General features: G+C 41.9%; 1 protein-coding gene across 1 annotated transcript in view; it reads left to right on the forward strand.

Moving 5' to 3' along the window:
- Positions 1 to 4,272: 4,272 nt before the first annotated feature.
- Positions 4,273 to 15,031, forward strand: part of B4GALT6 (beta-1,4-galactosyltransferase 6) — a 35,257-nt gene continuing 24,498 nt past the window's right edge. The window contains exon 1 of the mRNA XM_030012009.2: positions 4,273 to 4,961. Within this exon, the coding sequence (XP_029867869.1) occupies positions 4,847 to 4,961 (115 nt within the window). The 5' untranslated portion in view covers positions 4,273 to 4,846. The remainder of the gene's footprint in view (positions 4,962 to 15,031) is intronic.

The raw sequence follows: 15,031 nt of genomic DNA on the forward strand, positions 1-15,031 counted from the left end.
CCTGTGGTGAGGAAGAAGTTGATCACATACTTTTGCCTGTGGCTCAGGGGGTTGCTTGGAACCAAGGGAGGTTTGTGGCTTGGCTGCAGTTCACCAGGCTTGTTTGGGGAATAGGTGGTGTGAGCAGGAGAGAGTCCTTGCAAAAAGAGTGTTAAAGAATCATTCTGCTTGCTGGCCTATAACTACAGCGTAAATAAGGCAATTGGGCTGGCTTAGCTGAAAGTGAAGACAAAGTGACAGCAACCAGAGAGCAAATAAACATGACTGTATTGGAATTTAAAGGTATGGTGTAAAGAAGACAAAATGCTGTTGGTGTTAATAATTAAACTTTCAGAAACAAAGAAGACAATGCAAAAGTTGCGCTATTTATGTGGTACTTTAGTACTTTATTGTTGATAAAAAGTGTTTTAAACAGAAAAGTTGTGACAGAATCACGCAATCTTTCTGCCTGAACAATACAGAATATGGAGGCAGCCAGGTAAAACTTGGCAACGTGTACAGGAGTATTATTAATTGAAGTAAAGACAGACTCAAGACAGATCATTACACAGAAGAGAAAAAACAGCTAGTTAAACCATAGTTTACTACACCTGACTCAAGACTGGGTATGAGCAATAAGAAATAACATAAACATGTGAGATTTTAAATTAGTATTGCAGACTGTAAAACTGGATGTTATATGGGCAGCACATTCATACGTGTATTATTTTAACCCCCAGCTCTAACAAATTACTTAAGCAGAATACCACCTTCTACTTCCTTGGATAGTGGAACCTCTGACACAGGTTCAGTGATGCTTGTGTCAGTCTCAGGTTCTATACTCAGTGACTACAGTAGTTTAAGATACATTTGCTTCCCTCAAGGTCTTCTGGCATACCTTCCTACCCGTTGTCTCACAGCACCCTATGTTGACAATTATAAAGCCACAATGGTTTGGGGTGTCACTCTTTCAAATGGATTCCAGAAGGGACCCAGATGAAAAATCATCAAACCTCTCCCTCTTCGCCTGTCCAAAAAAAGTGGTTACTTTTCTCCAACAGATCAGTGGCCTGATTTTGTTAACAGAACATCGTCACGCACAATTGTGCCAATGAAGCATGGGAAGCATGTTAGTTTAGTTTCACGCATGTACTTCCTACAGCAGCATTTGTTGGACTTGATGAAATATATGACCTTTTGGAACGACTGACAGATGTGTTGATTATTGTAGCTTTGGAGACATTGATGGTTTTGCAGTTGGTGCTCTAGCAAGATCTTGTTTGATTTTGTGTTTGCTGATCCATAGAAAATTTACTTTTGGATGGTTAGATTGGAAACAGGAATGAGGAAGGAGTTTTTTTGAACTATAATCTTCTTCCAGAATAAGCTACAATTTTTTAAGAACTTTTCTGCATAAATTCCATTGCAGGGTGAAATAAAGCAAACAGCAATGTATACTCAGTGGAATTTCCTTTTCTTACAATAATAAGTAAATTGCGATATTGTGACTTATTCAAAGAAGTGATCTACTTATTGTGCAGTAATCTTTTTACTGAAGAAAGTAATATTTAAAGAAGATGGGGGATGTTTCAAGTGTTCTCTTCAGAGCAGATACCCAGGCCTAGTCATCTACCACAACTGTGTGTGAGTCATGCTGCTGCTCCTGCAGCGTCCTGCTGCTGGAGATTCAATTAAACATGACACATCTATCTTCTGAAATTCCATTTTGATATTCTTCCACAAATGTCTCTATATATTTAAGTTATTATTCCGCAGGTTTTCTCATGCTCATCACAGCAGCATTTAAAGTCTTAGAAAAGTGCACCTAACAGTCTAAGCAATTAAAACAAAACTAATACTGTTGAGCTGAAGACATGGAACTTGCTTTTAGTTATGCAGAGACAGTGATGTATATGGCACCACTTAATGTTCCTCCACACAAAAGTGAGGGCCAGTCTTAAGATTTCATGTATCACGGGTCTCACTCTTGTCTCTGACAATATTCTGCAAGTTGTCATTGTATTGATCTTCTAATGTCCTTCTCTATGTTTACAGCATACAAGCAAATTTTCTAAAACAATATCAAAACCACTAATAAAAGTGGAATACTGGAGAAGCATGTGTCAATTAATACTCAGTTATTACAGTTGACACAGTAAATCAATAGCTTTAATATGTAAAAATAAAGCAGTAATAGCACTGCATCACATATAAAATAAATTTTACTTTAATGTGAGATAGTAACAAGACATAAAGATACAGTACATTTTTGCTTCACAAACCCATGTTCATGTCCATAGGGACCCTCTATATTAGTCAGCTGATGCTTAAAATTTAAGACATATATGTATATAGTAGTTCGATGTTGTATTTTTATAGTTAGTTTTACACTCTGCTCAATAAAATAAATGACATACATCCAGTTACATAGCCGCTACTGGCAATTCAGGAACAATTTTGTGACAAAATCATCACTCAGTCTATCCATCTATCTGATATGCATTGCAATAACATCCGTCAAAATATTACTGACAAATCTCTATTTCAGAGCTGAAGGAGCAGAATTAGTCTCTCTCCTATGGAAACCCTTACTGGGAAATTCTTATGTCTATGCTCTGCATCAAAGTGACAATCAGGAAATTCCATGATGTGGGTATAGATCATTACTGTGTATACTGTATTCTACTGTACATAGAAATGTTCCTATTCAAGATCTGGCAAGATTGGAGGATAGAGTAACCTCTTTTTGACTGTTTAAGTAAAAGGTCTTTTAAGAAAACATGCAGTTTTGTTATTACTATGACTTACTTGCATCACTACTTTACTGATTAACCAATAATCTTGTATTTCTGGCTCAGACTTTTACACGTCAAGTGACTTATGCTTTTTACATTTATGATACAAAAATGTTGATATGGAAGCCTGCAGTGTTTGGAAGCTGTTCACCTGTGACTGAAGTGAAGGAAGTGATAAGGTCATCCCCTCAGCTTAAACAACTCTACTTGACCATGAGCCGTACTGGGTAAAACAAAATGAAGCTATCAGTAATGCCTATTGCATAAAAACAATAGTGCAAGTATAATGACTGAGATGAAATAGTACTGGGGGGGGGGGGGGGGAGCAATTCTGTATCTCCATTTGTTTTACCCTATGTCTGAATACACTCAACACACGTTAACAATACAGACCTGGATTCTTATGCAACCAGATCCTGCTGCCATCTCAGGTGCACTCAGGCACATCCTGGCCAGGTGCCAAGCCCATGGCACACATCTTCCCATCGGTGACAGCATTCTGCAGGGGAATGGAGCCATCACTGACTTGACCCTATCACCTAGCAACTTGTGGTAGCCAAGGTTAGTTGCTAAAGCAAGAAAGAAGAACAGCTGCTTGATGTGAAGCTTATGTTACCGACTTTTAAAATACCTTTTTCATGCAATGGGCTCAAGAGCAAACTGCTAATGGAGTGTGTAGATTATCGCCCATGAATTCAGAAAATTTGAAAGCGCAAGTGTAGCCAAATCTTCAGGAAATGCTTTCTAATCTGCTCTGTGAAGAACTATTGAGTCTGCTAGTCCTGACTCCCATTTCCAACCGTTCTGTACCAAAAGCGGCTCAACTACAACGAGACCCGCCTGTGACGGCACTTGGCAGAGGGGCAGTACCGACTGTGAAGGAGAAGAGAGGGAACACAGCACCACCTCCGAAAAGCCGGCTAGGGCTGGGTAGGCCGAGCTCCCGAGAGGCCTGCCGGTGCTCCCGCCGTGGGACCCGGCCCTTCCCCGCCGTGTCCCGCAAAAGGCCGAAGCGGGGGACACGGAAAAGGTATCCCCCGCCTGACGGCCAGGCACAACCGGAGCTCCTGGAGAGAGAAGCCCACCCTCCCCTCAACGCCCGCTTCCCCACAACGGCTTTTCCCGCCCCGCCCTCACGTGACGGCCGCGCTGACCCCGGCGGACCCCGGCCACACCGGGCCGGCCAGCCCGCCTCGCCCCCCTCCCCCCGCCCCGGTGATACAAGCGCCCGTCCACGCACCAGCCAATCGGGCTCGCGGGCTCGCTTCTCCCTGGCCTCCCATTGGTCCGGAGCGCGGGGCGGCGCGCGCGCGCCGCCACCGCACTATAGCGGCGGCATCTCCAGCGCCCCCCCCCCCCTCCCCTCTCCGCCGGAGCGCGGGGCGGGCGCGCGCCCGCCCGCCGCAGTTCTGCAGTCCGCCGCTGCCGCCGCCGCGCCGGGGCTCGCGCACGCTCCAACCGCCGCAGTAGCCGGGTCTCGGCGGGGCGGGGTGGGGCGGGGCCGGTCCGACGCCGCGCGGCTGCAGCGCGCTCCCCGCCGGTGCGGGAGGAGGTGGGAGCGGTGGGGTCGGGCTGGGCGCGGAGGTGACTGCCCGCCGGCAGCGGGGATGCCGCTGCCGCTACCGCCGCCGCCGCCGCCGCCGCTTGTGAGAGGGCAGCAGGCGGGAGAGCGGGCGGCCGCGGCGCCCGGCGGCATGAGCAGCGGCGGGAACGTTCCCCGAGCCCCGCGGCAGCGCTAGGGGCCCCTCCCGGCTCCGGTCGCCACCTGCGAGCCGCGGCGGCGGGTTCAGCCCGGCCGGAGGCGCAGCGCGAAGGAAGGCGGGCGGCCGGGCCGGCCACAAAGCGCCGCCGCCGCCCTCCCGCCTCCTCGAGCCGCCGCGCTGCCCCTGCCGGCCCCCACCGGCCCGCCCGCTCCTGGGGAGGCGGCGGGAGGGAGGGGGCGAGCGAGCGGAGCCCCCTCGTCACCTTCTGGCTGCCCGACCCATGGGAGGAGCGGGCCGCCTCTCTCTGGGAAGCGCCGCCGCGGCTCGCCGGGACTGAGCGGAGCGGCCGGCCGCCGGCGCGGAGGGAGGATGCCACTGCTCCGGAAGGTGTTGCGGGTCTCCAATCGCTCCATGCTCGCCTTCATCTTCTTCTTCTCCTTCTCCTCCTCCTGCCTCTACTTCATCTATGTGGCCCCCGGGATCGGTGAGTCGGGAGCCGCCCCCTCGGGAAGGCGGGGGGGGGGGTGGTGGTGGTGGCGAGGGCGGGGGTGGGCGCTGCGGGGGGGCCGGGGGGGCTCGGCGGTGCGCACCCGCCTCCCTCGGCCTGTCACGCCGGGCACCGCGGGGGGGGGGGGGGGCACGGGCGGCGCCGGGCGAGGGGCGTCCCGGGTGCCGAAACGCGAGCCTCCGTTGCCGAGGGAGGGTCGGGGCGGCGGTAACGTGTGTTAATCTCGCATCTTTGTTCTGTTGGTTTCAAATGCTCTAGAAGATTCATCTGCCGTCGCGAGGTAGGTGAATGCTGTTCTTGCTTCCCAGGCCGGAAAAGTGAGGCAAAAAAGCAGCTCACCGTTTCATCGTGTTACAAATTAACGGTAGAAACCAGGAAAGAACTGCAGAACTGCCTCCTGGAGTCACTTGAATGTGTTCATCTTTTACATTATTAGTAACTTCATTAATAATAAAGCACATGTGAACAGAAATTAAGAACCAATTTGGATATTTGTTGTTTACTTCTGTCGGTGGGATCTCTCTTTACAGGTTTTACAGGTCCACTTCCACTTCTGGAAGAACCGCTTCAGAGGGGAGACAAACAGTTTCTTTAAGAAAAGCTATGTAAAATAACTGTGGGAGTCTGGGTCAGACAAAAAACCGTGCTGTTTTCCTTAGTTTGCTCTTCCACTGTTTCTGGGAGACCATCAGGCTTTCTCTCGCTGGATGATCTTTTCAGAACTGGTTAGCTTTACCCCTGAGCTAAGGCAAGCGGTATCCTGCACAGCGATTTGTGGTGTTTTACTGTGTTGGGTGTCTTGGTTGAGCAGTGTTTTCCTTTTTTTTCCCAGGGGACATTGATGCTTTCTTCTGCACTTCTCCTTGCTTATCAGGTGCTACCTAAATACCTGTAAAACTGTCTCGCTCTTTGTCCTCACTGCTTAAAAAACATCCACATTGATTTGACCACTGAATCTGCAGGAATTGTTTCCTGTTGACTGGTGTCTTTATGTTGTTTGGCTTGCTCTTGCTCACAATATTCTCTTTAGCTTGTAAACCCTTTCAAGGTGCAATGGCTTCTCCCATACTCATAGCACTTCATACAATATTGACATGCCTGTCAATTATTATTACAGTTCAAATAAATATAAAAAAATACTAGGGAATATATCATGGATTGGAGTTCTTGAGTTTCTTGTCTGTTAGTGTTTCCCCACTGAAAGGGATGTAATTTAGTCTTGTGAGAGAATGATGCTGCTAGGGTCCATTTAGACATCTTAGTTCTATGAGACACTAGTGCAATATCAGAGTAGACTTTAATTACAAGCAGTTGGTGTATGATTTAGAAAAACAAAGTGCAGTTTCCGCATCTTTATAAGTGAAACTCTTAACATCTTACGTAATGTACGCAGCTGGAGTTTTACTTCATTATTTAAATTTTTCTTCTTCAGTGGGTATCTTCTTAGAAGTATGTCCTCTTATGAAACAAGGCTTATGCAGTACCTTGTTCAGAATCAGAGCTTCTAGTGATGAGACTTTTCTTTCCTGGCTTCATTTTGCTGCTCAGCTATTGGGGTTTACATGTCTGTTCAGTTTCCTTTGTACCAGGAGTGAAATGAAATCAACAGTATGCACCAAAAGTATTCTTGAGGTAGGTTATTTAGGTCTGATCAACCTTAAGGAAAAAATAATACTCAAACTGGTCTGCCTGGCTATCTCATATTGTATACTGCAGTTAGCCCTTTCAAGCTGTGGTTTAACAGTACAAAAATCTTCAGTAGTTACACGAGTTTGTGAGATTACACTCTTTCCAGCTACTGTTCAACGGTGTGCTGCCCTAACTCTATGCAGTTGTGTTGTGAACTCATCCAGCTTAAATCAAAACCCTACAGTATTGGAGTTATTCTTTGTCTGCAGCACTTCTTGGATCCAGTTTGAAATGCTGCCATGCTGTGCTGGTCTTACTGGGGGACAGAATATAGAAAATGGTGAAGGAAAGGGCAATAGGAAAGTTTTACACTGGTAATCTAAGCCTGTCAGCTTGCAGATGTGGTGCTGATTTGCCAGGAATTTGCTCCTGGAAATATTACTGTGTAGAATGGAGAGAAAGAAGGTTAAATATTATCTTAAAACCAACAGGCACTCTGGCAGTATTCTTGGGGAAAATGTAAGAATGGAAGATTTTAAAAAAATCCAGTAGCACCCCACCCCCAAGTTTATAGGCAGATGATTAATCTAATAATCCTATGCTGTATGCTCATGCCATTTGCATATTGTGATAGAACAGAATATTTCAGTGTGCTTGCTCCTTTCCCCTGAGTGTGATGAAATAGGTATATCTAAGTCAAAGCTGATTGTGTGTGTGGTGAGGAAGAGGGCTTAAGATTGCTTATGGAAGTTTAGCTGCCTTACCTGTTAGCAGCTTTTCATGAAATATATTCTGCAGTTAAGTCATAAATGGTTGGGATATGTCATAATTTATGTGTACAGATATGTTTTAGTGAAGATATTTTGGTTCATCAGAACATTTTCTCCCTCAATAAGCTACAAGACACAGTCGCAAGGAGGAGGAATGTTCTAATTGTGTTGTTGGGAACTGGGGCTGCTCCCTGGCTGGTTTTTCTTCCTGATGGTCAGAGGAACTGAAAAGAGAGGGAGAAGTTGGACTCCCAAGTGTTTCATGGACCAGCAGTGTACTGGAAGATAGGAGGGGAAAAATAAGTGGGTTATGTAGCAGAATGGCTTCCCGAGATGTCAAAGCTGAGTCAAAATTTGAATTCTTATGGGCTAATAGAGTGGAATTCCCTCCTAGCAAGCAGTTCGTGGCTTATCAAAGGGAGGAGATGTCCATACAAGTAAGCCCTTAGCACTGGGAGAATTCTCAAAGAGGTCATTATCACATTCCCTCTGTCCTTCACGCTAATTGGAAAATAGAGTTACTGCATTTTTTTAGCGAAATTGCAGATTTTGTGACAGATGCTGTTTGGGTCAATTTAGAATACTGACAATTTTTTTAGAGCAAAAAATCTTAATTATTTTAAGGTCTTTAATATTTCTATCTAATATTTTAATGTTTTTATTTGTACAGTACTTAGTTCTATATCACTTTTTTTGGTAGAGGCCTTGCAGAATGTTAGTTCTTTGGGAAATAGAAACTTTTGTTATCCCATGTATTTCAGAATATGAGGAGAGGAAGAGCATTTAAATTTCAGGTTTTCAGACACTGCTCTGTGTTTTGAGACCAAGACCTCTAATATTCCATATAATATAAAAATAGAAAGTTTGTATGGTTGAGAAGAATTCATACACTATGTTGGGGTTGTTCACATCCCTCCTTTCCCCTCTTCTGTAAAAACAGAAGATGGCATGAGCTAGAGATGGCTGCAGCCTTACCTCAGCACCCTGGCGGTCTTTTGATAGTCAGAGGAGCTCAAACACAGAAGCAGATTGATTTCTAACTGCTGATTAGAGAAGACAACTGTTTTTCTGGTTTTAATTTTCCCTGTTTGAGTGGATGTTTTGAAGCAAAACCTAGAGGGATAGGATTGCAAGGTAAAATGGTAGAAAACATTTTAAATGTTTAAAATATGAAAATCCCATTTAAATGTTTAAATGATAGTTCTATGTGATAGCCTCAAATATTTGATGGAAGCAGATAACAGGTGCTACTTCTCCAGAAAGACGCCTTTTCTGACTACTTCATCTGGTGCTCCTTCTCTTGTACATGAAATGAAAAGATATAGACTGAGGTTGCTGGTTTTGAATTAGTCAATGAAGATTGCCTGTGATTCTGAAACTTCACTAGAAGTTACAAATATCCATGTATACTGCAGTTAGAGACTGAAGAAGCTAGCCGAGAGCTGGGATCTTTGGCATCCATACATTCTTTTTCAGTTATAGATAACAGTATGATAAAAGGCACTTGAGTAGTCGATGTCTGGTGCTGACAGCTATTCAGAACATGTATTTAGGTTCAAGTTTACATCATGGAAAGGATCCAAAGATGTGGAGAATAAGACAAAGTAGCAAGGCAGTGGTGACCAAGAGAGAGCATGTGCTGATCTTATTGCCAAGCCAATCCGAGTATTGCCAGAGAATTTTTTCTTTGTTTTTCCAATTTTCTATCAGCATCATAACTGAAATCACATTGAACAACATAACTGATCTCAGAAAGTGATCTCTTACTCATCTCTGGGTTATTCCTTTCTGTCTGTCTCCAGCAGAGAAGCTTTACCAGATTGGGTGGAAGAGTACTTTGGAGCTCTCCATATTGTAGTAAATTGCAGTCTGACTTGGCCAGCCTGGACATGATGACCTCTGTAGTTCTCGTAATAACTGGTTATGGAACAGTGCAGCGATCAGGGAAGATGCAGTCTGTCTTTGACATCAGTAACTAGAAATCCTGAATGGTGGAATGTGACTGAGGAGGAAAAAACAGCTACTGTTTTCTCTCTTCTGGTCTTCTGCTTCTCTTATTAAAACTTTAGTACTCTGGCGATCCTAACCAAAGAGCAGCTGTGCAGGCTAGGTGGAACTTGGAAACATCTCCATTGGTTTTAGCTCACAATTTGGTATCAATTTATTTCCTATTCTGTGATTAGGAAATAATTTTCCTAATAGGAAAGGGTGATATCACTGCTTTTTGAACTTGTGCACAAATGGGGGAAAGAGCTGAAAATGCTATCAGCAAGATAAATGGTTGCCAGTGCTTCCAGGTGCTGAGCCCATTAGATATGGGCTCAGCTGTTGTGCTAATATTCTTTGTTCCTGGCATCTGTGGCAGTTGTGGTATTTCTAAAGACTTGCTGTTTGATCATAGAATAATTTAGATTGGCAGGGACCTCTGGAAGTCATCTGATCCAACCTCCTGCTGAAAGCAGATCCTGCAAGATCAGATTGCTCAGGGCCATGTCCAGTTGAGTTTTGAATAACTCCAGGGATGGAGATTCTGCAGTCTCTCTGGGAAACCTGTTCCAGTGTTTGACAACTGTGAGAAAATTGTAGTATGTAATCGTAATTTCCCATCTTGCACCTTGTGTTCATTGCCTTGTGTCTTTTCTCTGTGTACCTCCAAGTGTTCAATTTCATCTTCTCTATACGCTTCTACTGCATAGCTGAAGACAGAAAAAAAATTCATCCTCCCCTTAGCCATTTCTACTTAAGACTGAACAAACCCATTTCTTTCAGTTTCTACTCATACATCATATGCTCTGTCTTGGAAGGTTTCCTCTGGGTTTACTCTGATTATGTTAATGTCTGTCTCTTACTGAGATCCCCAAACTGGACACAGTACCCCAAATATGGTTTCACAAGTTGCTGAATAGAGGGGAATAGCTGCTCCTATCGATCTGCTGGTTATGCTGTTGCTAATACAAGGCAGCATACTGTTGACTGTGTTTACCATAACAATATGTGGATGGTAATACCTTGTCTGAGGATTTTGTAATAGAGCCTGTGTCTTCAAGGCAGTAGGTTCAATGCAACTCAAGGGCTGCACTGAAATAGAAAGAATACAGCTAGCCTGTTTAAAACAAAACAAATCCTTTGTTACTCTCCTCCTTTGATGCTGTATTGAAGTGTCATCTGGTAAAAGGCTGATAGGTTTTGCAGGATGTGGTAGGAAGGGGTGCACTGTTTTTTTGCTGCTATCGCCGCCTTTTAGTCCTTTCTAGGGAATTGTTCTCATGGGTCTCTTACAAGTTTCTTGACTGAATGAAACTTGTCTGTCCCTTTGTTTTGTAATTTCTGCAGGGAAATGTCTGTACAACAGACCTGGTTGTTGTTTGGGAGCTATTTGTTGTTTGGGAGCTATGTATTTGGGAGCTGTGTTCCTTTATTAAAGTTCACTTGTTATTAAAGGCTTCATTTGGAGGCAGGAGTAATTTCATTAGCTGTAGTGGTGTTTTTCTTGCTTGCATTGCAGTTTTTCACTTCAGTTCCACAAATTACAACCAAACCCTTTCACAGAAAAATTATAGTCAACTTTCTGAGGAATAGGATCTTCCTTTTTTTCCTTGTGCAAAGAGGAGTATGAGGCTTATGCATTCTTCTGCTTGATCAGTGATTTCCAGTGATCAAAAGTTCCCTGGCATTCTAATGGCTTAAGCTCACTATGAGCTCAGGTGGTTTCATGGGTAAGTTTTCTGCCTTAGTCTGGGAGGTGCAAAGATTTTTCCATTATGTTGGCCCAGCACAGTCATTCCTAGCACCTGATGCTGAATAAATTATTGCAGTTCAGTCATTCATGACTGTCTTTCACTTTTGCCAACAGATAAGCTTTGACTAAACATGCATATTTCTTTCTGAATCAGTTGTTTTGCATCTTTATCTGATAAGTTTTCCTAAAGCTCTTAGGTATACTTTGTTATTAGTCGGGGAACTTGCCTGCATAAGATTCCGTGGAGTATTCATTTTGTGATATTGCTCTTAGTCAGAAAAGGGAAAAAAATACAGGCACTTACAGTGTGCAGCTAACTTCACAAGGACAAAGTAATTATGAGACCTCACGTGAAATGAGTTTTCACTTAAGCCAGCCGGTCATTTGAATGTGGCCTTCTCATCTGTTGAGGAGGAGAAACTGTATGCCCTGGAAACATTTATTTGAACTATGGTGCTTTAGTGATGTAGCCAAAGCTTTAACTATTTCCACATCTGTCTGTGGTGAAAGGTAGCTTATCTACTGGCTTTTTGTTAATAAGACTGTTTCTGCAAGTGACTATATCTGCTTGCTTTTCTACAGCTCTTTGTTTTGGGTAATCTTTGGTATTCAAATTATGCAATGGTATTATGGGGAGCAGCATGCGATGATTGTGCATCGTGGGATCCAGTGCTAGATTCTTGTGAATGCAGTGAAGAGATTGGTTTCAGGACTTCAGATACAAAAGATGCTTTTTTTGCAAGTTATCCCCAATGGTCAGTTCACTTTCTTAAATTTGCAGTTTTCCTCCTTTACCTTCCCTTTATGGTATGTGTATTCTTTTTAAATTTAATTTATGATAATACTTGGAATATTTGATTTACAGGTACTACAGTTTTCTATTTTTCTCAGTAAATGAACTCATTAAAACAAAATTCTGGAAGAATTGGCAAGGTTTAGGCTTAAAATATCACTATAAAACCATTTAATTGTTCATGTCCAAAGTCAGCCTGCCTAGAACAGTCTTCACTGAACAAATGTCTTAATGAAATTTAATTATGTACTTTAAAGTTGGGAGTCGAAACTTTGCTAAAACAGTAGAAATTCAAGGAAAGTATTTACTTTCCTCATTGAACCTGCCTTGAGTGGAGGGGAAAACCAAACCAAATAAATATATAAGTTGTTTTGGTGGTGGTTACAGCAATGCAGATCTTTAAATTTCTGTAGGATACTGTTTCAGAATTAGCTATTGAATTATTTCTGACTAGCTATGTAATCAACTAATAGCCCAAGATTGGAGTATAAAATAGTATCAGATGTGTTAGAAATTGTATTGAATGTTGTATCATTTATCATGCTTAAAAATATTTCTAGAGAAAGAAATTCTGATATTTTTTTTTCTTTACCCATAAATGGAGACTTGATCAATGAGATTTCCTCTTTTACTGGCTCCAATAAACAGTGAACTGACATTTATTCAATTTCTCAGACTTGCAGTCAGAGGACTCATCCATTTGGCATGTCCTTTGTGGCAATGAGTATACAGAGTTTGTCTGGAGTATTGAGAAAACACCACCACTGAAAACAATTTTGAAGCCTCGCTGTTGTAGCTGATACAGGTTCATCCATCTGCAGCATATGAATGATGCTATTAGCCTCCAGAAACGTCAGTAGTTTTTGATACTTTCAGCAGATTGAGGTGATCTGTATCTTTCTAATGTATTATCCTTATGAGGAGATACACATATGCAGACTCAAATGCAGTCTCACCACCCCTATGAAATGTTTGGATTTATTGTTAAATTACAAATAGTGCAAAACTGATATTAAATACACAACAACAAATCAAGTAAAAAATATGTTTCAAGGAATAAAATTTTTTGCTTTTTTCTGGTTGTTGCATATGTTTTAAAAACAACTTCTGATTAAAAACAAATGTGTAAAAATAAATAAAATCCTATGGAAGTTGAACACTTACTATAGGATTTAGCTATGTTCATTGTAAATTGGAACCAATTTACAGCAGTCTTACATTACTTTGGGTATCGTCCTTCACTGCAAAATTGTTTAATGAATCTGTTTTACAGACTAAAGTCCCTATCCTGTAGTTGTGGAAAATATTCCTACCTCCTAGAATCATGACTGTGATGTTTTAGAAGCAATCTTCAGCTGAGGTCTACTTACTGTATATTTAGATTAGTTTGTAGAATTTAATCTTTAACATTTTTGTGTTAATTTGCCATGCATGAACTCTGCTAATAGTGTATTTATAACTCTAGTATTGCTGAGAATAATACCATATAACCTTGAGATGTGAAGAGATCCATGTGGGACTTGTTCTAGAAATGTCCTCTTGAGATGATTCCCCATTTACAATTACTAGTGGAGAACTTTCTGTTAACCCATTCAAATCCATGTCAATTTTTATGCAATGTGTTGAATGTGCTTTTCAGAAGTCTTATGAAAACGTGTTGACTAGCAGACAAGTAACTTTAGGGGCAGTGCTCATTTGGCAAGACCCGATTTTCTGTAAAGCTGTGTTTATTGCATTTGAATTTTGCAGCGTCCCTGGATTCTCTATGAAGTATCTCCTATCTAAGCTTTTCAGGTTTATTTTGTTCCAGAAGATCAGTATATAATGTTGCTACAGCTGCTCTGATAATCATCTTCTCACTTTTTAAGTATGGGGGGTGTTAACTTTTTTTGCTAATTGCTTTGAAAAGTTCTTTGAAATAAGGCTTTTTTCTTGTGTGTTTTTGGGTTTGGGGTGGGGTTTTTGTTTTGGGGTTGTTTTTTTGTACAATAAAAGCTGCATTTTATATGAAATGTTATCTCCAAGTTTGTTCATCTTTTCTCCTTTGGCATTTAAGAAATCATAGTTTGTAATCTAATTAATGCTTTTTTTACTATCTTGTTAAAGTAATGACAGTTCTATCTTCCTACTGTTCTTCAGAATGTTAGTCATTGATCCAGTTTTAACTTCAGTTGTCTTGTTGTATACTTTACTACTTTGATTGCTTCTAAGTGCATGGCACATTGTTTTGGCTTTGCTTTGGTATATGTGTACAGCATGATAAATTACTAAGTTTCTATATAAAACTGAGTTTTGTGCTTTTTCTGTGAAGCTAAGGATGATAAACTAATGCAGTATTGTGAGTAGTGCTTTAATTTTTGGTGTACTGCTTGGAAGGAGCTTGATTCCCCAATGGAGAGATCTGTGAATGAGACCTTTTTTTCTTTAAAAAAGGTGTAAATAGTCCTTGGATGAATATTTAAACAGGAAGCTACCTGATGTAAAACATTGAGCCATTTTAACAGATATTTTTATATTTTAAGAATTAATGCATACCCCTCGCCCCCAGCAGTCTTTTCTTCAGTCTAACACGTAAAACTATTAATAGCTAGTGAGCTATAAATACTGGAGACAAAAAATGATCCGTATGATATTTTTAACATTTCCTCTGGAATACAGGATGATCCTTTTAATGTGCTGATGTGCTTTATCAGAATGAGTTTTAAGTAATGCCCTAAACCCAGGACTTTTGATGACTGACATGTGGCTGTGTGTCCATGATTGCTGATACAGATCTGAATCAGTTGCTAGTGAAAATTTCATTTGAATTTAGTATAAGCTCATGCTCACACTGCAGCTGCTTTAGGTGGAACATTAAGTATGGTATTTATTCCAAGGTGCCCTATATGGGTGTGTTGTTTTATACCCTGCACTGCACTTCCCATTTGCTTGCCTTGTAAATTATGTGACAGTCTGGATTGTATGTGTTTCTTGAATCAGAAGTGCTGTTTCTTATTTACTATGGACCATGTACAGTGAAATAAGGAGAATATGAATAAAACTAGTTCTAAGTGATTACACTGTTAGATGTTTTCTTTGGTTAAATGTGAAATTTTGCCTTCCTGGTTTGTGCATT

This window comes from Aquila chrysaetos, chromosome 4 (assembly GCF_900496995.4).
Source record: "Aquila chrysaetos chrysaetos chromosome 4, bAquChr1.4, whole genome shotgun sequence".
Lineage (NCBI taxonomy): Eukaryota > Metazoa > Chordata > Aves > Accipitriformes > Accipitridae > Aquila > Aquila chrysaetos.